The sequence below is a fragment of the Tricharina praecox genome, assembly GCF_024521635.1.
Source record: "Tricharina praecox strain CBS 144465 chromosome Unknown BZA05scaffold_11, whole genome shotgun sequence".
Taxonomy (NCBI): Eukaryota; Fungi; Ascomycota; class Pezizomycetes; order Pezizales; family Pyronemataceae; genus Tricharina; species Tricharina praecox.
Genome location: NW_026250413.1, coordinates 145,806 through 170,559, shown reverse-complemented (window position 1 = coordinate 170,559; position 24,754 = coordinate 145,806). Strand labels below are relative to the sequence as shown.

Below are 24,754 nucleotides of genomic sequence, written 5' to 3'. Positions count from 1 at the left end.
GAATCATGCTAGAAGACATTTGGTGGATGTGGTGATGGTGGTCGTTAGTAGGGATTGTTGGTGGTTACGGTAGAGTACTGACGCGGAACTCAGGGTGAATACCCACGCGACTAAAGTACAAGCACGTGACTACTAGTCGCATCCACACCTATTTGTTTTGGACGTAGCGTCATGGCTGCTGGAAAAGGATGCTCGCGCCAGCCAAGGATCATTCTCCTTGCTCTTCTGCTGTTCCGCTCCACGATCCATGCGTTCGTCCCGCCCCCATGAGCAGCCAGGACAGCTCGTCAATCGCTTCGCTTCCAAGTTCCAAGGTTGCGTCAGCTAACTGGCCTGGCGCGACCTGCACCGTACGGTCGGTATCAGGATTCAGCTTGACAGCTCAGCTCATCTTCGAATTCGAAATAAAATAAAAAATAAGCCCATCTTCTCGTGTACCGGTATCCGGTGGAGTACTCGTTGAGGTTGAATGGGAGTTTACAGTGCCATTCCTAGTAGTAGTGGGAATCCTAACTTGCGCTTCAGCTACATGGCCGTGTCTTCCCCGTAGCTATGGTTGCCCTCCTAGTCGTCCGTCTCGGCGACGGGACCACTGGACCAGAGCATCGGCCGACCCTCTCGCCTCCTCAGATCTCTCTCTAGCATGCATCTCTCCCTCAGCCTTCACAACTTCCCACTCGACTACCATTAAAAAACGACAACATGCCGAGTGATAGGTAGTGATATCCGTGAAGCGCTCGACGCATCTCGGCCGCTTCCCGCTGTACGTAGCGCCCAAGGGGGACTTCCAGTACCTATTCACACACACACACACATCCGAATATCGGTCCACGCCGCTGCTCCCATGGCAATCCCGCCGGGTGTACTCAGGCTCCGGTGGAGGGGGTTTGGCAACGGCTCTATTCTGAACCGACTACCGAGGGCTTGTAGACGGGCTATCACTCGCACATATCTTGAGCACACACTTTCTATGAAAGCTCCCGTACGAGTTTGTATAGCAGTTCAGAGTTCAGCAGCACGTTCCTAGCCCACCAGGACTCAGGAGCGTGCTCCGGGCTGGAATCGGGCATATGCTGAGCAACCACCACCACCACCACCACTTCAGTCTTTACCGCGTATCTACATTTCTGGGACAGACTGGGGCGGAGGGCAGGGAAAGCCACATTGGGCCGCTCGGTGCAAGCCGGGTTGGCCAGTGGCGTGGAAACGGGGGGGTGAACGGGGTGATATTGCCATGATCTAGATAGGTCGCATGCAATCAATGATTAAACAAAACAAAAACCACCACCACCACCACCACCACCACCAACGCCCTCTGAGGCTGCCTCCTTATCCTCCAGCCCCATTTCGGCCCTCCTCCCCCTCCTTGCGCACCGGCCCCATCGGGCCCTCCTTCTCCTCCTCCTTGCGCACCGGCACCATCGGGCTTCTCCCTCTTCCTTGCGCACCGGCCCCATAGGGCGGCCCTCATCCTCCTCCCCCTCCTCCTTGCACGCTAGCCCCATGGGCTCTCTTCATCACCGGCCTTCAAACCTCCGCTTCTATCCTTTGATCCCCCTGTCTCCATGATACTCTCCGCCTCCTGCAAACCCTCCGTTTCCTCGGAGGTTTTAGTCCTAGGTTGCGTGTATTCGCCCGATGAATCGCCATCTGCGGTGTTATCGCTTTTCTGCGAATTCGTCGAGACTTAAGAATCCTTCGAGGCCTGGGAATCCTTCGCGATTTGAGAATCCGTTGAATCTTCCAACCGTTGCGAGCCCTCCATCTGCCCGGTATCCTCCATATCCACATCATTCTGGTCGGGATGAATCGTCTTCTTGGATGTACGTGGGAGGTTATCCACGTCATCCAATGGAAGAGTGCTGAATCCCGAGCTGATTCCAGAATCGGTTTCCTGTGATGGGGTCGGCATTTGCCGATAGTTCCACTCTGGACGAGTTGAGTTCTTCATTGTCGGAAAGCTCTGCCCTAGACGAGTTGAGTTCTTCATTATCCGAAAGGGAGAGAAGGGCGCTCTCTCGGTAATGGCGATTAGCACCGCCCTCGTCGAATCGGAGGTTATGATAATGAAGACTGTCTCGGTCGGTTCGTCCCATCCCTCTGGACGATTCGAATCGATCGAGACAGTCTTTAGTGTCCCAACCTCGTGCCGGGGCAGCCTCCTTGTGCGCCGGCGACCAGCCCAATCTGGCCTCTCTTCCTTCAACTTGAGCCAACCCCATAGGGTGCTCCTTCACCTCCTTATGCATCGGCCCCATCCCGTCTTCCTCGTGGTTGGCTGCCGGCCTCATGCGGCGCTTCGCATGCTTCTTGGGCCGACCCCATCCGTCGCTCCTCCTCCCTCTTCATCGGATTCAGGCAGTATATCTGCCTTCGGATCGGCGGGCAGTCTCTGACTGCCGGGGGGAGAGCTTCCCCGGTCCAAACGGGACCGAGGGAGGCAAGGGCTGTGGAGTAGTCATCGACAGGTTGATGTCGACATCTGGTGCTCAGCCCAGGCCCCCCCAGCTCCGGGATTGGGCAACTCGGTGTTGCCCAAGGCCAGGTAAAGAGCTGCCCGACTGCTCAAAACGCCGACAGCATAATCTGATGCTGCTGCTTCTGTGGGCAGCAGAATCATTTCTGCTGTTGCTGTTGGTGCATAGACGCCCGGGAAATCCGACATGGTGAATGAAGTCGACGATGGATCGCCAGCTGGGGTCGGGCGCCGAGTCTGTATTGCAGCTCGGCTCGGGATGGGGGATAGGGGAAAGGGAGTAGACCGCACACCACCAGTTCTTGGCGACAGGATTATGCGTAAGTTTTGGTTGGTCGAGTGTGCGGTTTTGGAAGGTACCATCGAAGGGGGTGAGTTGTTGGTTAAGAAGATATGTTGAGTGAGAGATGTGTAGAGTGAGATTTGTAGAGTGAAGTGAGAAGAGAGAAGTATGTAGAAAGTTGGGAGGGAGATGAGCGGTGGGTTTTATGGCTGAGAGTGTCTTGGTAGCCCACGATGTGAGTACTACGTGAGGGCACGCACACCACTGGTGCCCTGAGACTGGAATCACGATACCCTAATCCTTCGCAGTATTCTTGCCCTGGGAAGGCTTGGCTCCGAAGTTAATATCCTGCTGTACCTGAGAGAGCAATTCAATGAATCCAACAACAGACAGTCAGCTGACGACCGCACTTGGATACCCAGCCTTACCAAACTTCACTTATGGATATGCGGAACTGGACTCATCACAGTGCATGGTATGGTTTAGATACTGGTATTCAAGCCTAGCTTAGAGATTCTAGTAGAAGCGCATCTGTCGCCTCGAGAGCATTACAAACCGGAGTAGGATTGACCCCGGCTCCTCAACCTCAGCACCCTACTCCTCCTGCCTCAACTCCACTTCCATCTCTTCCCTTTCCCTGATCTCCCATCCTAGCACCTCACTTGTTACATCTTCCTCAGACGCCTCTGGGATCCGCTTGTCTGTAAAGCAAGAATTACCAGGAACGTTATCGAAGCCCGCCGAGTGACGCTCCATAACCAACGACCACTGGATCATCCAGATTTCACATAAGCCTATCCAGACGTTTAACCATTCGACCTACAGCACCGATCATCTAGTGCCATACCGGAGCCACAGCCTGCGCCTGCAGACTCGAGCGCGGGGTTGACAGTTCTCCGGAAACATTCGGGTGGTCGTCCGCACACCTAGGTTTGCCATGATCTACTTAGGTCGCAAGCAATCACTGATTAAACAAAAAAGTCCGCACACCTAGGTATTACCGGTAGTCTACTACCTAGTTTGTAGATGGACTGGATGGACTGGACGGACTGCAGTCGACTGGACGGACTGCAGTCGACTGGACGGACTGGATGGACTGAATGGACTGCAGTGACTGGATGGACTGCAGTCGACTGGATGGACTGGAGTCGATAGGATGGACTGGATGAGCGGCCTACCAATTCCGCATCTCACCGGGAATAAACACACGATAACATCAGTATGGCATACTACGATACCTAATTGCCGACTATACGTACTCCCACGTATTCCCACTCCCCCGTCCGCCAACTACACTACCCATCAAACCAAGTTCTCCCTCAAGACCTTAAACACCATCTCCAGCTTCCCAACCTCCCTCCTCCGCACCTTCCTTACAACAGGCGGAAACGGTGCCCACCTCTCGACCTCAAAGACAACGACCCACTCCTTCAGCGCCCCGGTAAACAGCGAAAGATACCTCAGCCTCGGCACCATCCCAAGCGTCTTCGGCTCGGTCGACTGCCTCGCCTGCAGCCTATTGCGCTCATTCTCTATGCGCGCGAGATCCGGCAGCGAGCGCACAGCGGACTGTGCGAACGCCGGCTTATCGTCCAGATCAGTAGCGATATCGCCATCGATCTCGCCGCCCGCGAACCCGCGCGCGACGGCGTTGGCGATCGCCTGCGCCAGCGGCTGGAGCGCCCGAGCGGCGCGCAGGTGGATCTGGAAACATTGGACGCGGCCGGCAAGGGCGGCGATTGTGAGGTCTGGCAGGGCGCCGAGGTCCGCGGGGAGCGCGAGGGCGCGGAGATGCGGGTAGTGCTGCAGGTCGGTCGCGAGGAGGGCGGTTTCTTCCAAAACCATGGGCACGTGCGAGGCGGCGAAGCGAGAGCCGAAGCGGTCGGAGAGTGTGTCCAGCGCAAGGAGGGATAGTGTGCCCCGGTGAGCACGGATCCCGGTCGAGACGTAGGTCAGCCGGTGCGGTGTGTATCCGCTGTAGAGGGCGAGCTCGTGCAGGCCTGTGAAGGCGTGGAGGAAGTCGTGGATGTGCCGGAAAGAGAGGTCGTTAGTGTGGATCCAGAGCTTGCGGAGGCGGATGGGGGACGGGGTGGATTTGCGGCGCCAGCCGTTGAGGAAGGGCCCCAGGCCCTGGCAGCGGTCGATGACTAGCGAGGTGAGGCGGTCGACTACAGGCAGACGGTGGAGATAGGTTACGTTCGTCCACTTCAGTTTGAGCGTTGTGAGGCGCGGGAAATTGTGGAGGCCAATTTCGGTCCAAAAGCACCCCCTCGGAACACGCTCCAAGAACTGGTAGCGAATGCGTGGGTTCCATTCTAGTCGTAGGACCTTGAGTGCTGGGCACTGCGACAGCCACGCGCGGATATGGTCAATGTTGGACGCCGCTATGGAGATGATCGTGACACTGGCCAAAGGCGATGCACGGCCGTCCACACTAAATAAGAACTGCGGTACCTCCAGATTGTGACAGAGACGTCCAGAGATGCTCCAGGAAACTTTCGTGAGGGCTTCCTGATGGAGCAACTTTCGGACCTCGGGGAGCGGCAGACTAGGGAGGTACCATTCAAACCGTTGCAATACATTTGGGCCGACCTTTGATAGCAGTACTCCCATGAGCCGCTGTACATCCTTTGCCGCATCGGGGCCAAGACGACCCAGAACCCTCCTCTTATGACGAACTGGTGGTGGCAGGAACCGAAAGTTCGTGATAAATCTCAACCCTCGGTTATTTTCTAGAGAAAGGCTGTTGTAAACATGTTCCTTCGCATCCCATGAAGACCCACTGAGCACGATGTCCACGGATCTGTACAAGTAGGGGGTTGTGTACGTGTGAAAAAGTTTGGATACGAGGCAGAGATTGTAGAAATCGGAACGAGAAAGGTTGCTCTGAGTGTACCCGTCAGATCCAAACAAAGTATTCAAGAGAGTTTAAACATACCAACACGATCAGGATTATTTCTGCAGGTAGAGAGGATAGGCCGTTTGGTGTGGTGGTCGAAGTTTTTCGACGTCGCTTATGCCGCTGCACTGTATTCTTGGAAGCCATTAATAGTGGCACAGAGAAGTAAAGCAGTCTGATGCTGACAGTAAGAAGAAGTCCTGTCGCTGGCTCTTATAGCTGAGAGGATACTACAATCAACCCCAAGGGTATCGTGATTGTTATGCCTGAAGACTTCATTGTGCTTCGGAGTCTGTAAAACTGCCGATATGAGTGATTTCGGGCCGCATGTATGGCCGAGTTGATTAACGTACCTGTCCAGACTCCAGAACCCCCCCAGACTGCAAAGCCACATGATCCGCAAACACATGCCCCACACATTGGACAGTCGAAACACGAGCTGCGACTGCGATTTCCTTCACTCGTCACTCCTCGCTTTCAAAGAGCTCGACGTTGTGCCCGCAGCCCAGAACATAGAAGTCGACGTACCGGCCGATTTCGTTGAGCATCGAACTTGGAACCAACTTGGAACCATCCATCGACTCGATTTAACTTGGACAGCTGCACGATGATCCACCCCTTCCAGAAAGTTGGATGCGTAGAATGATGGAAGATTTCTGGTCTGCTGGAAGCTGGAGCCGAATACGATGGCCGAACCGTGAAGCTTTCCAGCTGCACGGACTTGGGTGCCGAAAACGGAGCGTAATTTACCATGATCCTCGCAGACCGCCGTCAGTCAGTCAGTCAGTCAGTCAGTTGGAAACGAAACCCGAAAAAGAAAAGAAAAAAACAATCGTCAGTCAGCAAGCCAGCTTCGGGACAACCATAGCGGGCGTTATATACGCTGGGAAGGAAGTTTAGCTTGGTCCGGGAACTTGTACTTGGATAGAGCTACCCGTAGCTCCTCCGTCGATTTGATTGCCTTTAGCTGGCCAGCACAGGCAGGAAATCAGAATGAGTATGTATGATTGATTGGCGTAGCCGCTGTCATTGTCAGGAAAGCTGTGGAACCTCCCTCGGTCAGTGATGGTCGAGGTCCACTCCGGGGAGTATAACTTGGGAGTTTGATGTCCATTAGACACCACCACATGCACCCAGAACAATGGAAAGTCGGCTTTGTGCCGAAAAATGGAACCGAGGAGAACAGTTCTCGGGCATACATATCTCGTTTCGACGCCAACGGCCGGTCTAAAGTCCACACTGGGGGATTTAGGTGTCGATCACGAAACGTTGACGTTTGGACAGCCTCCCGCTCGTCGCCTCTATGTAGCCAGCACCCCCCATCGAGTCGATGCTTCCAGCTGATCTGCACGGACCCGGATGCAGAACGAGTTAGAAATCCGTGCGCGATTGACCAACAAGCTGCCGTGCCTGTAGAGTACGGCCAATCGCGACGGCCCACAGAACCATCCATAGAATTCGAATCTGTCCACTCCAGCTGAAAGTGTCTCGGACACAACAAACACGAGCTTCGTACAGAAACGAAAGCAAAGGATCGCGATGACGCCTTTTCTAGAGCACCGGCAGATCCGTCCAGGGCACCCAGTGAAGCAGGGGAGGAGAAGAAGCTGGCCATCAGGACCTGTGGGGCTGGTTTTTTCGTTCCTAGATCTGGGATCGGATTCGCATCACTGCCGAAATTGCGATATTGCGGGGGAGTAATATATCACGCCAACGCGGCGGCGAATAGTAGCGCAAACATAATACCCGTGCTCGCCTTGGTATATAAAAACTGCAGGACTCGACCCGAACAGTCGTATGTATCGATCAACCGCACCCATCAGTCCAAGCCGAAAGAGATGTCAATATGCTTGGTCGAAATCAAGGAAACGAATGAACGACGGAGTTTCTGCAGGTGTATCCGACCCGATGCGGTTGCGTAAACTGGAACAGCATACGTAGCGTGGAAGTCAGCTCGCCAGTGTTCCGACATCGAGTGACTTCAATGTCTCTGTCCTTCGCGATGGTTGGACGGATGCCTATTGGCACCGCAAACTGCAGGAAGCGCGCTGCAGAATTCCGTAGGATCCGCCCGTAGAACACGAATCGGGAAACCACCGGCCGGAGAGCGAGACAGCGGGCCAAGAGCGGTCGGTAACGATCAGCTTCGGTCAGCCAAGAGGCGCGGCCAATCGGAGCACGTTCAGTCGTTCTCGAGCGTAAGCGCGGTTGCCCCTGTACGACGACGTAGAGTGCTGCACGCACGAAGTAGAGTAGGGCGTAGAGTGGAATTAGTGGATAGCTACTCGAGAGGCAGGCAGGACGCAACGAACGGCGATCCGATCAGTGCGAGATCTCGGTAACACCGAAGTAGAAGGAAGCACGAGGGCGAGGTCGACAGGGACGGCCACTCGCGAACTCACTCGCGCACTCACTCACGCACTCACTGCCCACTCACCGTGGATTACCACTATATCCATGTCCTATTTCGGGGGCCGCGCCGCAGCGAAGAAGACTCAGCAGACTGGACTCATGGGAGAGATCTTGTGGTCAGAGGGCATGATCGGAAGGAACGCGAGATCTTGCGTGAGTCCACTCGCTATATCTCTCTCCATTCATCGGATTCTAGACGAGAAAGAAGCTTTATTGCGTATCGGCTCCGCAGGGAAAAGCGCGACAGCCGAGTCGAAAGTGCAGACGGCGGGATGAGCGGGCGGGGAGTGTGGAGAGGAGAGGGCGCGGAGGACGACGCCGTTGTGCTGCTATCTCTCCCTGCGTTGCCGGGGTTACCTACCCACCCGCTCCCCTTATCTCTGTGGACCCTGTGTGCCAGGCCCCCTGTCCGGTGACGCAGGTGACCGGCTGGGGCTTATCTCCTCCACACGACACCACATCCTCGCGACTTCCTCCTGATCCTCCTCCTTCGGGATCCGCAGCACAGCAATCGGTGCGATGAGATGACATACGCCGCTGTCGTTATCGTCTTCCGGCGCGCGGCGGTGGGGAGGGGCAGTCCGGCCGAACGAACGAACGAGCTGGCGAACCAAACGGAAGAACGAACGAAAGCTCACCGCTTCCCGTCCCCGCTCTCGTCTCGTCCCGTCTCGGCCAAGCCAACGTTGTTCGAAGGTGGATGGAAAAAAGCTAAAAGCGCCCTGGCCTCCCAACCGCGACCATATACCGTCATCTGAGCCTAGTTCCGCGCATGAGTCGTGCGTCGGTGTGGTGGGTGGGTGTCTCACCCCTCTGCCCTGCCCCCCCCGTATCTGCTCTATCTCCTCGGATGGTCCCATAGCTCCCGACAGCTCCCATTCATACTTAACTCCCCCAAACTCTCCACTCCTGCTCCGCCCACACGTCGCGTCTCTACCTGTCCCGTGCGCGAAATCTCGGGCTCATCGTTCCGTCTACAGTGCGCTCGTTACGTAAATACTCCGCTGGCTGGCCCGACGAAACAGTCTATATCCACCGAGAAACGACGCACGAGTTACTGCACTCGCTCACCACCAGGAACGAAACACGGACGAGCTAGAGCAGGTGGGCTACTTGACCTTTGACCATTGAAATGCGGGGAAGCCCAGGGCTAAACAGCATTTGCATATAGTCCCCACCAGTCCGAATCCAGCACCAGCGTCCACATTCACATCCACATCCGTTCCTCTTCTCCCTCAACCCCCTATCAACACCTACGAGCAGCAGCCATGTCCTCCCCATTATCATACGTACCACCAGACCTACCGCCCTTCTGCGAACCGGATACACCGGTGCTGGTATTTCTCTCGCAGACATTCGGAACATGTTTACCATCGTACTTGTCCTTCTTCTCTACGGCGGCCGGCGTGCTATCCATCGTGTCGTGGCTGTTTGCGCAGATGCCACAGATCTGGAAGAACTACCGCCGCGGATCCGTGGACGGGCTGAGTCTGGGTTTCCTGGCGATATGGCTCGCAGGCGATATCTGTATGTTTCCCTTGTTCGCATGTGCCTCGGCAGCAGCTGACGGACACAGGCAACCTTCTAGGAGCAATCTGGACCAGCCAGATGTGGTTCCAGCAGGTGGTCGGAATGTACTATGTCCTCGTCGACGTCGTGCTCGTCTCGCAGTACTTCTACTTCACCAACATCAACCCTCCCGAGCTGCTCTTTGGCCAGCAGCTCCACTACGACGAGAGCATCGACGACGACGACGACTCGGATGACTCATACCTCGTCGACTCCGAACCCGAGACCAACAGCAAGAAGAAAAAGAAAGAGGCACGCAGCAACTCGAGCGGCTCCCGCGGCCGCAGCCGCAGCCTCGCCTCGACACTCATCGTGGTAGTCTCGATGATGTTCCATCTTGCGGGCGCCAGCCCCATATCCACCACCACCTCGATTCCCCCTGCAGCGGATGGCGGCGTAACCTTGCAGGACATCGGCAGCGTCCTGAGCTGGTTCTCGACGCTGCTATACCTGAGCTCTCGCATGCCGCAGCTCCTCCTCAACTTCCGCCGGCGCTCGACAAGCGGGCTAGCAATATCGCTCTTCGTGGCCGCCTTCTTCGGCAACTTCTTCTACTCGCTCTCGCTCCTGCTCAACCCGCTCGGCCACTACGACTACCCAGCCTACGGCGGTGGCGGCATCGCCGGCCCCGACGGCAACGACCACGCCGAGTGGTGGAGCCGCGCGCTGCCATTCTTCCTCGGCGCCTCTGGCGTGCTCGGACTCGATGCCGCGGTCGGCTGGCAGTGGCTCATGTGGGGCGAGCGGGCGCCCGAGGACTTCGACGAGCTCGACGGTGACGACGACGACTGTCTCGCCCTCCAGGAGACGACCTGGAGCAGGTGGTGGCCCTGGAACGGGTGGTTTGAGGACTCGGCCGGCGAGGAGGAGGCGGCGGAGGGGAAGCCGCTTGTGGCGAATCGAGCTCCGCTGCCTAGTTATGGGAGTTCGCAGGGGTAGCGGGCGAGCGATATGCGTTTTGGTTTTTTCTCTTTTGTTGGGAAGGCATGGGGTTTCTTGGGCGTTGTTTTTTGTTTGCTTTATTTCGTTTGGGCGAGCATGGACGGATGGATTGCGATTTGCGGAGCGGACTGATTCGATTGCATGGGGGTTTTACTTTTCTTCTGTTTCTGGACTTGGACTTGGACTTGGACTGGGCTTTGCACGCGGGTGAAGTGGCTGGCTGTAATTTATACGGGACTTTGTGTAGTTGTAAGTTGTAGGTTGGATCCACGATAGATCGATAGATCGGATCGGAGCAGGTCGATTCAATGCTACTAGATGCTATCTTTTGTCTGTGTCTTCTTTGCGCAAGTACCAAACTCAAGTACCAAACTTAGTGGCACATGCTGTCATTCGCGATGCCACAGATGGTGAGGACGCAGACTGGCATGACAGCCCCGGGGGGTTTCTGGGGCGTACTAGCATTGTACCATACACCTGAAGATCGTATTACGTCTGGTGAATACCGAGGCCTGGAGGGTCGAGAGAGAGAGAGAGAGATCTTCCTGTTTTATTTCGCATACAGCCTATCTAAACTATGGCGAACCAACACACTCCTTGTTAGGACCCCGTTACCAGCTAGCACGATGTGGCGCCGCTGCCTACCAAAGAAAACAAATGAAATCGCACCACGACAATTTTACCGCCCATCCTCATCTCCTGCTTCCTCGCGCCGGCCACAGGGCCTGGAGGGTCGGCAGCTTCCCACCTCCCTGCCAGGCTCCGTTCACGAGTGAGATTCCAAGACTCCGGCATGAGGCATCATTCGCTATGTACTCCTACCTTCTTCCTTCTCTTTCTGCTAGAAGCCATTGGCCTTCAGGCTTCAGATGCATCTCCTGCTTTTGCCATTCTGCTTCGTAATGGGGCTATGTAGAGTAGGTACCGGTATTCTCACCGGTGTGAATCCCCCCTCAAACACGCCGGGACTGAGCCGGGGCTGCGCCGGGACCGGCCGGCGGCGGCCGCCCCACTACTGCTATGCTGTACTATGATGTACTATATCTCCACCCCACCCCGCGTCTTCCACCCCACCCCGCGTCTTCCACCCCACCCCGCGTCTTCCACCCCACCCCGCGTCTCCCAACACACGCACGCACGCGTCTTCCCACCAGCACCACCCCGCCTCGCTCCTCCACCACAACCACCATGTCCACCCCCACCATCCCCCCTCGAGAACCCTACACCCTCCCCCCCGCCGCCTGCGCCCTCCTACTCACCTCCACCCGCCTATTCGTGCGCGACTACATGTCGCGCTACGACGCCTCTCACGACTGGGCCCACATCGAGCGGGTGTCGCGTCTCGCCACGCGGCTGACCCCTCCCTCCGCCGACCACGGGCACGACGCGCTACTGATCCAGCTCGCCGCGCTGCTGCATGATGTCGGGGACCATAAATATTCTACTGGTGGGGACTCAGTGGAAAGTGTGCTCCTGGGCTACAACTGCCCCGCCGCGCTCGCGCGCGGGGTTGCAGTGGTGGTCGCGCACGTCTCGTACTCTTCCGAGATCGCGAACCCGGCCGCGGTGCGCGCGGTGTTGGCGGTGTACCCCGAGTTGGCGGTAGTGCAGGACGCGGACCGCCTGGATGCGCTGGGGGCGGTGGGGATTGCGCGGTGTTTTGTGTTTGGCGGGGTTGTGAGGAACGCGAGTCTGCAGGGGTGCGTGGAGCATTTTGGCGAGAAGTTGGTAAAGATTCAGGCGCTCATGAAGACGAGACTGGGGAGGGAACTGGCCGTGGAGAGGACTAGGAGGGTAAACGAGTTTTGGGGGTGGTGGAGGGAGGAGAATGGCGAGGGGGAGGAGGAGGTGGGGGTGCCAGAGGAGAAGGTGGAAATGTAGCTCTATTCGCGATAAGGAGGACTATGTAATATAAGACTACCCAAGATCGCATGCTCCCACCCCCCCAAACCCTTCCATAGCCAGCCAGCAATCGAGATCCATACTGTTGAGGTCAAAATTCAACTTCATCTCGCCCAGGTCCCAATCCAGCACACTGCTTGGGGACATATTCTCCCCGGGCATTCCCGCCGTCTCCGGCATCCGCAGTAATCCATTTGCCGCAGCCGTTTCCTTCGCAATCAGAACACAGTCGAAAGAGGGAAGGAGTAAGGGACCTACTGCAATAGTCGTGCCGGGCGTCGAGCTCTCAGGGCTAACGCCACCCCAAGTCTCTGTATCATCGTCTTCCACGCCCTCGACCAGCGCCAGCATCCTACGTATAGCGAAGAGACTGACGTTTCTCGGGGTGGTGTCATGCATCATTTCCATCGCCTCGAGAGCGAGTCTCATACAGCGGGCGTCCTCGCCCGAGTCCGGGGCGTCGGATGCGCGGCGCTCGCGTAGCATATTAAAGATCAGCAGGAACGCCCCGCACTCGACGTAGAAACACGAGTATGCGAGGCGGCGCACGAGGTCGTTGGTTTTCACGCTGCGGTGCAGACAGATCAGCAGCTCGCGCGCGGCTGAGATGCACGCGTCGCACGCGGTGAAGATCCACGGCGCCGAGGTGCGCAGTTGCCGTTTCGAGACGGCGACGGCAGGGTCAGTGGTCAGCCGGTGCGACGGGTCCGCCTGCCATTGCGCGTGGAAGATCAGGAAGGGGCGGAAGATCAGGATCACGGCGTGGTAGTACCAGTTGTTGAGGAAGAGCTTCAGGACATCGGGTGCGCCCGATTTGAAGGGCGCGTCCGGGCCGAGTTGGAGTTCGGGCGGGAGCGAGGCGCGGAAGGCGTCGAGTTCGGCCTTGAGCGCGGTGGCGGATTTGTAGAGGGATAGGAGCGAGCCTTGTTTTGTGCTGTACAGCTGCTGCGAGGCGCGCGAGTAGACGCGTGCCAGTGTGATCAGCGATATGAAGAAGGGTGAATCCTCAGGGTATGGAATGCTGATGTCGCTGTCATGGATCGAGATCGGCCGGCCCAGTCCGAAAGAGATGGTACTATCCTCACCATCAGAAACGGCACCCTTTTCTGTTCATCCGGGAGACCAACACTTCAAAGATATAGATGCTCCAGAACGTTAACCTCCTCTCCTGCACCAGTGCAAAGTCCACGCTCTGCCGTCCTTTGGACAACGCCTCTTTGTGCAGACCCGCAGCGACCGCCTTCCTCATGGCCGTCCCCACCAGCAAATAAACCGAGTTGGGCTTCCCGGTAACGCACTGAAAATGCGCAAGCAGCAACCCCAGCTGACACACATGGACATTAACCACATCGTCAAGCTCATCCGCCAGACTATTCGCGCGCTTGTACAGCGTCTCGGCCCAGACCGTGTACTCGGTGAGCGTGGCACCGACCGCCAGGATGGCGATCAATATCGCTCTCTCGCCGATATCTAGCTCCCGCGCGTCACCTACCCCCGCATTCCCGTACAACACCGCCAGTGAGTCCGCCGCAACCGCCGGATCCACAAACGGCAAGTGCCTCTGTAGCGTTGTTAGAAATTTCTCAAGGAAGTCCGCCGCGAGATTGTAAGGCAGGAACAGCAGATTCGAATCATCCACGCCCCTCCTCCCTATCCCTCCGCCGATGCCGCTGCCGCCAAGCCCCCCAGCACCTCCCGCGGCAGGATACGACATGTCCTGTTGATCCGAATGTTTCCCGAAGAAGATGCCGCGGTAATTAAACCTGTCCAGCCCCTCGTCGACCTCTTCTATAGTCGACGACGGCGCAGTGGAAGCACTCTTTGCCGCGTTCAAGCGCTGGTGGATGTGCTGGATCATGGGGAAATTACTCGAGGGGCCGTAGAACAGCTGCAGGGTCCTGCTCGGCGAGTCGGCGTACGTGGCCGACACGCCCGCGTACAGCGAGCTCTCGATCGGACTTCCCCCGATCCCGCTCCCCGCGCCGCCCAATCCCTCCACATCACCCGTCGCCGCGCCCGCCCCCGCGCTCGTCCCGGCATCTGCCCCACCCCCCGCCGCGGCGGACGCACGCGCCATCCCCATCAACACGTGCCGTGGCCGCCGAATCCGCGCCTGACTGCGGTAGACACAGTGCAGTCGCTTCTGGCGGCAGTAGTCGCACGGCGTGGGCGACTGTCCGTTGCAGCGGATCTTGCGCTTGCGGCATTCTTCGCAGGCTTTGGAGGTGCGCAGGCGCTGCGGCGTGTCGGAGGTTTCAGACAGTGCTTGGGGTTCGATGTTCATGGCTTGCTTGCTTCGGAACGGACCGGTCGGCTACGCTGTGGACGGTGTGGTGGTGTGTGCGAGGGTTTTCCTTTCCGGTCCGGGACGGATATACGCTTCCCTATAAGTACTTGGCTAGCGAGCGAGGGGGCGAGGGAGGGCGAGGGCGAAGGGGGGACGTCAGGACGGGGTTAACTGGAGTGTATGGCCGCCCATACGCGGGCTCGGTGTTTGCTGTGATGGAGTGGAATACTTTACTTACTCATGGAGAGGAATGTGCGTCACAGGGTCAGTTATCCATGGTCCAGAAAGGGAGCTTTGGGCCGACGGACTGATCCCTTGGCACCGCTTCCCGGGGAAGCAACCCGTCTAGCTCGGAGCAAGGGCCTAGAGTAAGAATCTACAATGGATGAGTAAGTCGATATCAGACCTACCAGCTGCGATTTGGCCAGATCGTTCTCTAGCCAGGGACTCTTTACTGTGGGCGGAGTCAAGCCCATCTCAATGCGAAGCCCACTCACTCAATGATGGTGATACACGACAAAGCCTCGTGTATCACCATCTATGCTCGGAGTTAACGAACTCGATTACCTAGACAAGACACCTGCTTTTGGTTCTCCGTTGCCCGAATCGTCTTTATCCGTTGACGCGTCGGACGCGGCCACCCCTTGCCATTTATATAGAGTACCATCCTGCGGCGGTGCTCACTGCTCACTGCTCACAGCTGACGGCGACATCGCTTAATTGAGGTAACAATCGCGGGAACTAGACCGTTGCTCATGTAAGCACTTACACAATCTCCTCTAATGATTGCTATGTAGTAATGATCTTCCTTCGACAGCGATAGTTATCATGTCATGATTTTCAACACTCAACACTTCAACATACATATCCGCCAAGTTCTCAACGCGCCTTTAATATAGTAGGTACTATCAGATTCGTATTTGGAGATCTGAATTCTGCGTATCACTCCCATTCTAGTCGTTGTAGGCTGTAGCGATTGGACAATGGACATAACTATAGTACCCCTCGTCCAGCGCGGGCGACATGTTCCTCGAGATCGTCCATCCACATTACACTCCTTGCACCGTTGAAGCCAGGGCAGCACTAAAGAGATCCATCGATTCTTGCTTCAATCCGGGCGGACTGCTCGTAGTGTCGGGATGCGTTCCGATTTCGTGGATTCTCGGCCTTCGGGGACCTAGAGCGAGTGATATGCTGCGGTACCAGTATAGTAGTGGTTGTGGTACCATCGCAAAGGCTCGGGTCTTGCTGCCCCTCTTGTATGATACGGCAATACCGGTACATGAGTGCGTCGTTTACTACCACATTCACCGGTGTTTCTAATAGTGATTCTACTCCACGAGAGAGCGGAGCCACGGACTCCAAGTGGATCGCACTATATACATCTCAACTATATGTGCATGCAAGTGTACTGTCCTCAGTAACCCACCGGCAGTCCCGGGACCTTCTAGTAAATTAAAGCTACCTCTCTCCGCCGCTCGAAAACAAAATAGGTATCTAGGAAAACTCCTGTACATTTTCATTTCATTCAATCATTCCAAATCATGCCGCCGGTAGGTATCACATCCGCGAACAGCACTCCTCCCCCAAATGCACTGCTCGGAGTTACCCCGTTGACAATCTGAGCCGGTTTCAGCGCCTGGCTACCGTATTCGCCCTCCTTCTTAGGCTCATTGTCCCTTCGGTTGCACCTCTTCCTTCATGAGTTGTACCAGGCGCAAACCGGAGTTCCAGGATTTGTTCTCGATGTTTTGCCCCGCCTCCACGAGCCATTTCCTCCAGGGCTCCGTTACGGGGGCGGCCTGCATCACTGTTACCCACCCGGTGCTCTTGGAGACCTGGATCGCCTTCCACAGCGCGCTGGTGTAGGTCTTGGTCTCGTGTGGCACGCCCTCGTCGACCACATAGCGCGAAAAGTCCCAGAACCAAGTTTCGGGCAGCAGGGCCGCGAGCTGGTAGCAGCCATTGAGCAGCATGTAGGAGGCGCCGAGCGCCGCCTGCATGGTCCACGTGCAGTTCCCCATCATCACGACGCCGACCATGAGCAGGAACGTGGCGGCGCCCGCCAGCGCGTTGAACATCTTCTCGCCGATCCAGTACTCGCACTCCTCGGTGCCGGTGTACAGCTCGCGCGCCACGTTCTCGTCGCAGCGGATGATCATGAAGGCGCCGTGGCGCGTGCGCAGCGCCAGGTCGCCGTCGGGCACGTCGCGCAGCACCTGGCGCGCGATCGTGCGCGGCCGCCAGAACGACGCCATGCCCGTGAGCGACGAGGTCAACGACAGCGCGACGATGGCGATCACGGCGACGCCGTCGCCAATCACCGCCGCCCACGCGAGCAGCCCCAGCGTCAGCAGGCACGAGCCCACCGAGAGGAATACCAGCGGCGAGAGGCGCTGCGGCGTGACGATCGTCACCGAGTCGCGGAACCGCGGGCCCCAGATGTCCGTAGTCGTGAAGCGTCGGCGGAGGAGCCCGAGCGCCGGGGCTTTGGCTGCGGCTGCGAGTTCCCGCGCCGCCGGGGTGCCTTCCACGTCGGCGTCCCGACGGTTGTCGGGAGCGCGCCGGATTTTCACTTCGCGCACAGCAAACTTCGACAGCGGGATGTCGCAGAGCAGGTGGGCGAAGTAGTTGAGCTCGTCGTACACCACGCCGGAGTGGATTCCCGCGATGTGTGCGCGGTGCGGTTTCGGCCGGTCTGGCCGTTTGTTGGTCAACAGCGCCTGCGGGGCAGGCACGAGGCGGGGCAGCATGCACAGCCAGCTCGTGGTCATCGGCAACGAGTGCCGCAACATCGCCGACTCGCCCAGCACCGCTAGCAGTGAGATGATGTCGAGCCGCCAGCCATCGCGATCGGTGGGGAACCGGATCATGAGGGGTGCGATGTCACTCTAAACCGATTTGCGGGAGGGTATGTTGGCGCTGTCGCGAGAGAAATGGCTCGGAGAGATGCGGCCGACCGGGAGGGAACGTAGATTGTCCGCGTAAGAGCTTTTTGGCCCCAACAATGGCCGATTGCACTCATTATATAGCCTTGAGGTTATGTGGGGGGAGGGGGAGGGGGAGGGGGAGGGGGAGGGGGACGGGGGAGGGGTGCTCATGTAGCTATTGGCTGTCCGGCGCGAATAATTACTAGGATCGTCAGCGGCACGCACGGCTAGGCCTCCAAGGCTCTCCAACCCAGAGCACAATTATACGTAGGCCTTCGGGACTTGATTGACTACATGGTACATATGTGAGTACTTTTGGGCCAAACCAATACCTGAAGGCCAGCTGTGAAACATGCCAGCTGTCTACTTAGCTGAGCCGAGACAGCGCCCAGGAGGGCCGCCGTGATTGGTTGGTACCATACTATTACTCTATCTGATCCATCAATAATCAATAATCGGAATGCACCAAGCTTTTTTTCACAGCCTTCCCTTTCAACCCTAATAGTAGCGAAGTCCGGTGTATATTTTTAAACCGCACTAGAATCTAGATACCGTAAATCGGCCCTCGGGTTCTACATACACATCATATATAGGCTCATAAGGAGCGGGCCGGCCGTCGGCCGCCGAGTAACTACGGGGCATTGACGGTGGGCCGGCGAGTTGGCCCATCCCTTCCGGCACTGACCCGACCGATTCGGGCACGATGGGACTCAATCTCCTCGTATGTGCAGTGTTCTGTCAGATGAAGCACTAGTTATACTATGTGTATACCGGAGTACGGGAAAATCTAATGTGACAGCACTCCGCTAGGTGGTGGAGAGGCCTTCCGGTCGAGTGCTCGAGTAGAGATGCCCATTCAGTGACGATAATGGGCCAATTGGTGGAGGGGACAGTCGTAACGAATGACGACCTCGCACCACCAGCCATGCCGATCGCATCTATCCTGCCATTAAACAAAACGCCCTCGAACAAACCCAGCGACTTAGCAAAAACTTTAACTTTACTGTCACAACCCTTCCGTGTCCGTAATGTTATGTACCTGACAATACTCTACGTCATGACACTGTCGCGTTGCCGTCGGCATGTAGCTATCCTCATGGTGCAGTCCTAACTCTCATCACTCCGGGGAATCGGTATGTCAACCGATACGGCACAACTCGGGTACCTGACTATCTTTGGTGCGGTCTATTAGTTACTCACGGAGTCACGGGGGCCCAGGCAGAAAGCGGAGAAGTTGGTCGCTGCCTCGAGCTGGTTTTTCCGGACGGGAGACTTGGTTCGCGGACGGTGCGTGTCGCCATACTCTAACTACCGGTATCCAATGCCGCAGCAAACAGCCGGCCATACGGGAGTGCAGCAAGGCTGCACCAGGAAACAATCACGTGCAGCACAATCATTCGCGGCTGACACAACCCGAAGACACGAAATCCCGAGTCCTTTCATCGTTGTCTCCTGCCGGGGCCCGGTCCGAGACTCTACATACTCGACGGATTCACTCGCATTCGGAGGGACTGGGATGCGGCGGTAACTAGCAGCCTGTCCCTACCCGTGGATCGATCTAACTAGCAGTGCCATATCTAAGCTTCATTCGTCGGCTGACGTCGCGTGCGAGCCAGGTGGGGGGGCTGTGCAAGACAGCTTTCATGGAACCCTTTTTCCATCTTCTGCACGACTCCTCGCAGGACTTTCCATATTTCCTGCCTCTGCTTTACTCCCACGACAATACACTCCATATCCCTAAAACCTCTTTCTTTCCCGGGACTGGCAGGCCCGCAACTTAACCACGTGGCAGTGGCTTGTGTGGGCTTCGTGCAGTCGGTACATAACCCTCGCAACCTTCCGCACGGCTCACCATCCCACGACGATATCGATCGATATTGCACCTGTCTCAAAGCCCCCCCACCACACTCTTTCTCCCAAGCCAACAAGGCGCTGGTCTGAGCTTCTTTCTTCGGAAAGCATCCCAACCGTGGATCAACCCTCGCTCGTCCGGTTCTTGGCCTACGCTGACTGATACTGGACGATTAGGTGCGAGGGGAATCGTTGACGCCCGCGGTACGATCGGCCGTCCAGGACCGCAGTTAGTTTGGGCTAGCGATCGCGCCAACTGGATCGTTTGAAGACGAACAAAAAAAAAGAAAGAAAAAAAGAGGAAGGCTTCGTGAAGAAGGTCCGCGAAATCAATCGCAGCTGGACCCGATCGGCCAGCCGGGATCATTCAACCGGCGAGAGCACATTGATTCTCTTCGGGAGAGAGAGAGGGGTTGCAAATCAACTACGCGCCATCACCATCGCCTTCGCGATACGAATCCAATATCGGCTCTGTCTGGGCGAGAGCGAATGGAGGGGTTGGCGCTCAACGGAATCGAGCACAGCGACGTTTCCAGCAAGAACGATGATTACAACCCCCTCGACCGGGTCTTCTCAACGGAACGCCGAAGCCCCTCCCCGGACGAAAAAATGACGTTCGACGTGACGTTTCAGCACATGGCGACCCAGGGAAAGGCGAAAATAGGGTTGAAATTCGTCGAGAAGCACTTGCAGAGACAGGATTTCGAGTTTGGGAAATGGACAAAGAAGGAACTGCAGGATGTATTCGAGGAAGCCCTGGGAATGGTGGAATCCGAGGAATCGGATACTCGGTACATTCAGAACTCGGCGGACCTTGCTGAGCGATGCACGCACGGCTCCAAATGTTTCTGTTACCTCGTGACCACTGAGGGCGCTGGGATTAAGGGCGTTTCCGGTACCATCCGACACAAAGTCCTTCCGGCGATCCACCAAGCGCTCTTGGAGGTAATCAAGGTTTTGGCATGGTTCACCCAAGATGACCTTGATGAAGAGGCGGGGGTACTGCTGGGAGATATCTTGTCGAGTCACGAATTGCTTTGGACTGGAAAACCAAGCAGCCTAGAGGAAGAAGCGAAAACTCGACGCCAGTGGCTCTCATGGGAATCGAGATTTCTAGCTCTGGGTAAGCCGGGGCGAGGGATTCCAGCGCCAAAGGCCAGCATCCTGCGGTTGATGGGATTGCTCGGGAGACGTGCGCTTGTCATCGGAGCATGTATGAAAGAGATCGGCGCGCTGTTCCTCAAGAAGGCACCAGTCTGTTATCTGGACATCGCGGTGCTCGTGAAGGGAAAGGGAGAACATACCAGAATTCCCCCGGCCGATATAGAGCCCCCCCGGTACCCGACCAGAGTGATCGATGTCGAGACTCTACGGTTCGAAGAGGATCAGAATGTGTTCCGCGATTCGTACGCGGTTCTTTCCCATACCTGGGGATCGGTCGAGGTCGATATGTTCACTGTAAACGATGTATTTCTCCGGATGGCCAACGAGCGTTTACAGAGGGAAAGCGCGCTCATCGAAACGCTAAGAAATCCGGACCGCATGGCAATAGACGGGGACGCACCTGGTGATTATCCCGGGGTAAAAGCGACTAAGGAGTCGGACGGGAAGGGCTCCAAGTACGGCGGCCCAAGGAACAATCACCGGCTTATCGATAGGTTGGGAGAATGTAGGATACGGCGGAAGGCGCAGCTTCCCCCGGGATACGCAGAGCCGGCGGCGGATCTCCAGATTGATCACTCGGGACTCGACACCGGGAATAGCATGGACCCGGAGGAGGCAGCCAAACAAAAGTTGATGGGAGCGATCGACCAGGCGCGGGCACTGAACTTCCGGTATCTCTGGGTGGACAACTGCTGCATCGACAAGTCCCACAAAACCGAGCTGAACGAGTCACTCTCGAGTATGGGAGATTGGTACCAGAATTCGCAGGTCTGTCTGGTATACCTTGATGACTTTGAAGGAACAACTGTTCCTCCGAGCCCTTACCCCTCACAAAGGCCCAGATGGTCAACCCGTGGTTGGACGCTGCAGGAAATCGTGATGAGCCCCCGCGCGGTCTTCTATAATAAGCATTGGAAATATATCGTGGACACTAGTCTCCTTAAGCCCGTAGGCACCACCAAACGCACGCAAACGGAGGATGTAGCTTTTCCGATAGAAATTCCAGGGAACACGGACGACGGTGACAAGGCCAAGGACGGTGATACATCCTTGGGGGACGATGGATATCTTTTGCCGGACGATGTAGCATTCCGTCTGGATGATACGTGGTTTGCGAATGATTGTGAGATTCTGCGTCTCCAAATTCTCGAGGATTTAGCATATCTATGTAATGTCAGGTCCAGTAGCCTGATCTGCTGCGGGAAAAGACCCGAAGTCGCAGCATCGTTTTTGTTACAAATTGCATCCGACCGAGAGACCAGGTGTGTTTCCCGAACCATTTGCGTTATAGAAAAATCATACTAAAACATTTTTTTCTCCTAGCCGGACCGAGGATCGGGCGTACTCCTTGATGGGATTGCTTGGAGTGCGGATGACGACCAACTACGGAGAAGGTCGCAAAATGGCCATATCCAGGCTGTTGGAAAGCATCATCCGGACCACGGGGGACGTTTCGATCTTCAATTGGAACGGGATACAGAACGGTGCCATCGGCCCAGGCTCTTCGATGTTTCCAGCCGACTTCCACGCCTTCAAAGGAACCATCAACACGAAGCCGGTGAAGAGCAAGAGTGCCATCACCGTGAGCCGTGTTAGGGTTCACGCGCGGTTCGACATCTGCGACATCGAGGAATTCGTAGTCGAGAACGGCAACTCCGAAGCGCTGCGAAAGATCGAAGCGTACGGCGAGCTGTATTCCGTCAGCCCTGAGGCCAGCAGCACGCGATGCCTGTGCGCCTTCTCCATACGCGCTCCGATCCGCGTCAGCATGAAGGTGTTCTGTCCGCTGAAGTCGCTATTCCATCTCCCGAGAGACCACGAGAAGCCGGCCCCCGCCCCCGCCAGGACGAAATGGGTGCTCGCTAGGCGCGGCGGTGTCGAGGAGTCTGATTGGTTCGTGTGCGAGTTGTACGCCAGTAATAGCCACCGCCCAGACTACGAAGGCGGTGGGGCTTTTCCTCCCGGTGGAGCCAGAGCAAACACTGCGGGGTCTCCGGTGCACAGCACCAGGACCCATCTGTTGCGGTACCTGGAGGCGTCCGGTTTCCGCGGGAAACGGCTGCCGTCCACGCCCGGAAGATTCAAGCCGACGAAAATACGAAGTGTGGTGATGTGGGTCGAGTGAGGAGGCATGTTTCTTCCAACTTAGACTTGCCGTCCTCCCCCCAATTATCTATCCTCACGTCATTCCCGATGCACTACTTCCCTTTTTTGCTGCGGATCATCCTAATTTCCCCCTCTGTCGATTACTGTGTACAATGTACATTCTACGGCTGGGCGTGCTGTTACCTACCTATCTATTCCTTCCATTTCTAGATTGTTCGTTTTTCTCCCTTTCTGTTCTACAGTTTCTCCTTTGTTTTTGGTTTTTGGTTTTTTGCCTCTGCTTTAGATTTTGGCTACTTAGAAGGAGAGGAGATGGTATCTCCTCACGAATACCTGGCAATGGTATGTTACTCTCTTCGTTCGGTTGGCCGGTTGCTTGGAAATGTTGGGAAAGCTGGGCGAAGGGAGAAAACGGGCTGTAAGACACAGGTTGGGGGTGGGAGGGGAAGGGAGGGGGGGGGGGGGGGGGGGGAGTCGTCGATCAACAGCCGCAAAGCTGCCGCGATCACCACCAGCGGCGGCGGCTTCTCGTGGTCCCTGCTTAGCACGGTCCCCGGCAGAAAATCGTCAAGCCGGAGGTCAACCCATTCAAACGCGCGTTTCCTGTTGAGAGCACGGCTAGCTCCTCCGGCGGAAGCTTCTCCGGCAATCCTATGCAGGCCGCCTATTCATTCACTCTGCGTATGTGGCTCCGTGTGTAGTGTAGTGACGTGGGAGTTGCTGATTTTGCGTGTATAGTACCGTACAGGAAGAAGACGAAGTAGATTAGATGTAGTGTAGTATTATGAGTTGTCGTGCAGTTAAGGGGTTCTGGGTATCTGGGTTAAGGGTGTCGATTTAAAAACGTTTGCGTGGGTGAAGCCGTAGTATCAGGCCCGCTTGGATAGGAATAGCGTCTGTTGAAGTCCGCCTTAAAGCTGCAGTTCCGGTTGTCAAGTCTCTTCTCATCTCCTCAAACCTCCACCTTCACCAACCCTCAATTCTATACTCATGCTTCTTCACCACATCTACTATTCTCGCCGCAGCTCCTCCTCCTCTCGCCGCATCTGCTACTGCTACTCCCGCCGCAACTCCTACTGCTACTCCCGCCGCAACTCCTCCTCCTCACCGACAGCTTCTCCACTCGCTGACAGTTCCTTCTCCTCTCACATACAACTCCTCCTCTCGCTGATAGCTCCTCTACCACCCCACCACAGCAGGTTTACTGAAGATACCATAAGAGATATAGGTACACAGCACACACCGTAGGCCGTGGCTTCTTGAAGACTCGAATTTCACTTACCGGTAGTTACCGGGACTAGGTGCTGGTACTGGTATACTGGTAGAGACAGGCATCATAGGCTCTCACCCTGTGCTTCATGTATGATGTATCGGTATCTGATCCTGAAATCCGCGTGAATGGGAGCGCGAATAGGAGGGAGATCTTCTGGGCAGCCTGGGCATCGGATCTTTGTGAACGAGAATGCTGGAGAGAGTGTGTCCCTTCTTCCGGGTAGTATAACCGCCGTTCGGAGGAACAGTATCTGGTGGGTGCTTGGAAGCTGGAACATTCGGTGCGGCAGCGGGTCCAAGTTTGGGTTTCTTTCTCTTTCTCTCTCTCTTGTAGCTGTAGCTTTATGTAGCTCCTAGACAAGACTTGAAGAACATACCGCACCGCTCCTTCTCGATGGTTCCTGTGGTCACCACCACGATCCACGAGTCCGTCTGGTGATGGGATGTACTTCTTGCTTTTGTTATTTGATACGTGCGGTTTGCTGTTGTGGATAGAGCGGGGACAGGAAGCGGCCACCAGACTGCTGCGGCGACTGCGGAGGAGAGGAACCGGCTGTGAGTACATTGTCATGGTCTTGTTGGTTCGCATGCAACTCAATGATGGAATAAAATTGAAACAAGATCTTGCGGGCTCGCATTCAGGGTGAAGGTGTTGTGTATA

At 56.4% G+C, this 24,754-nt stretch overlaps 8 protein-coding genes across 8 annotated transcripts; 3 read left to right on the top strand and 5 right to left on the bottom strand.

Annotated features, from left to right (window-relative positions):
• Positions 1–1,395: 1,395 nt before the first annotated feature.
• BZA05DRAFT_452029 (uncharacterized protein) lies at positions 1,396–2,888 on the bottom strand. Its single transcript, XM_051487461.1, has 3 exons — positions 2,481–2,888; positions 2,144–2,343; positions 1,396–2,073 (listed from the first exon to the last, which is right to left on the bottom strand). Exons 1-3 carry the CDS (start codon positions 2,837–2,839, stop codon positions 1,688–1,690), a joined length of 945 nt encoding a protein of 314 aa, XP_051339595.1. The 5' UTR covers positions 2,840–2,888; the 3' UTR covers positions 1,396–1,687.
• Positions 2,889–3,963: 1,075 nt separating this feature from the next.
• On the bottom strand, positions 3,964–5,970 carry BZA05DRAFT_452025 (uncharacterized protein). The gene is made up of 2 exons (XM_051487460.1): positions 5,698–5,970; positions 3,964–5,645 (listed from the first exon to the last, which is right to left on the bottom strand). The coding sequence occupies exons 1-2, from the start codon at positions 5,803–5,805 to the stop codon at positions 4,062–4,064; spliced, it is 1,692 nt and encodes a 563-aa protein (XP_051339594.1). The 5' UTR covers positions 5,806–5,970; the 3' UTR covers positions 3,964–4,061.
• Positions 5,971–6,602: 632 nt separating this feature from the next.
• Positions 6,603–7,694, bottom strand: BZA05DRAFT_35380 (uncharacterized protein). Its single transcript, XM_051481351.1, has one exon. The coding sequence runs from the start codon at positions 7,271–7,273 to the stop codon at positions 6,647–6,649; it is 627 nt and encodes a 208-aa protein (XP_051339593.1). The 5' UTR covers positions 7,274–7,694; the 3' UTR covers positions 6,603–6,646.
• Positions 7,695–9,151: 1,457 nt separating this feature from the next.
• BZA05DRAFT_396809 (PQ loop repeat protein) lies at positions 9,152–10,923 on the top strand. Its single transcript, XM_051483566.1, has 2 exons — positions 9,152–9,597; positions 9,647–10,923. The coding sequence occupies exons 1-2, from the start codon at positions 9,339–9,341 to the stop codon at positions 10,576–10,578; spliced, it is 1,191 nt and encodes a 396-aa protein (XP_051339592.1). The 5' UTR covers positions 9,152–9,338; the 3' UTR covers positions 10,579–10,923.
• Positions 10,924–11,769: 846 nt separating this feature from the next.
• BZA05DRAFT_425464 (uncharacterized protein) lies at positions 11,770–12,462 on the top strand (the record flags this gene model as incomplete). Its single annotated transcript, XM_051485960.1, has 1 exon — positions 11,770–12,462. One exon carries the CDS (start codon positions 11,770–11,772, stop codon positions 12,460–12,462), a length of 693 nt encoding a protein of 230 aa, XP_051339591.1.
• A 36-nt stretch (positions 12,463–12,498) lies between these two features.
• Positions 12,499–14,767, bottom strand: BZA05DRAFT_337289 (fungal-specific transcription factor domain-containing protein; the record flags this gene model as incomplete). Its single annotated transcript, XM_051480849.1, has 3 exons — positions 12,499–13,558; positions 13,611–14,129; positions 14,193–14,767. 3 exons carry the CDS (start codon positions 14,765–14,767, stop codon positions 12,499–12,501), a joined length of 2,154 nt encoding a protein of 717 aa, XP_051339590.1.
• Positions 14,768–16,247: 1,480 nt separating this feature from the next.
• BZA05DRAFT_451995 (uncharacterized protein) lies at positions 16,248–17,832 on the bottom strand. The gene has a single exon (XM_051487459.1). It carries the CDS (start codon positions 17,641–17,643, stop codon positions 16,441–16,443), a length of 1,203 nt encoding a protein of 400 aa, XP_051339589.1. The 5' UTR covers positions 17,644–17,832; the 3' UTR covers positions 16,248–16,440.
• A 3,483-nt stretch (positions 17,833–21,315) lies between these two features.
• Positions 21,316–22,228, top strand: BZA05DRAFT_337388 (uncharacterized protein; the record flags this gene model as incomplete). The annotated part of the gene is made up of 3 exons (XM_051480852.1): positions 21,316–21,639; positions 21,844–21,977; positions 22,039–22,228. Coding segments are annotated over 3 exons (648 nt in total), but the record flags the coding sequence as incomplete, so codon positions are not given.
• Positions 22,229–24,754: the final 2,526 nt, after the last annotated feature.

Excerpts from the sequence above, each read along its gene's own strand:
- BZA05DRAFT_452025 (XM_051487460.1), bottom strand. The coding sequence starts at position 5,805 with ATGGCTTCCAAGAATACAGTGCAGCGGCATAAGCGACGTCGAAAAACT. Across the intron at positions 5,646-5,697 it reads AAATAATCCTGATCGTGTTG|AGCAACCTTTCTCGTTCCGA; the intron begins GTATGTTTAAAC and ends GGGTACACTCAG.
- BZA05DRAFT_35380 (XM_051481351.1), bottom strand. The coding sequence starts at position 7,273 with ATGGCCAGCTTCTTCTCCTCCCCTGCTTCACTGGGTGCCCTGGACGGA.
- BZA05DRAFT_451995 (XM_051487459.1), bottom strand. The coding sequence starts at position 17,643 with ATGATCCGGTTCCCCACCGATCGCGATGGCTGGCGGCTCGACATCATC.
- BZA05DRAFT_452029 (XM_051487461.1), bottom strand. The coding sequence starts at position 2,839 with ATGGTACCTTCCAAAACCGCACACTCGACCAACCAAAACTTACGCATA. Across the intron at positions 2,344-2,480 it reads GCCTGGGCTGAGCACCAGAT|AGGGAGGAGGAGCGACGGAT; the intron begins GTCGACATCAAC and ends AATCCGATGAAG. Across the intron at positions 2,074-2,143 it reads GGAGGCTGCCCCGGCACGAG|TCTTCATTATCATAACCTCC; the intron begins GTTGGGACACTA and ends CGACCGAGACAG.
- BZA05DRAFT_396809 (XM_051483566.1), top strand. The coding sequence starts at position 9,339 with ATGTCCTCCCCATTATCATACGTACCACCAGACCTACCGCCCTTCTGC. Across the intron at positions 9,598-9,646 it reads ATGGCTCGCAGGCGATATCT|GCAACCTTCTAGGAGCAATC; the intron begins GTATGTTTCCCT and ends TGACGGACACAG.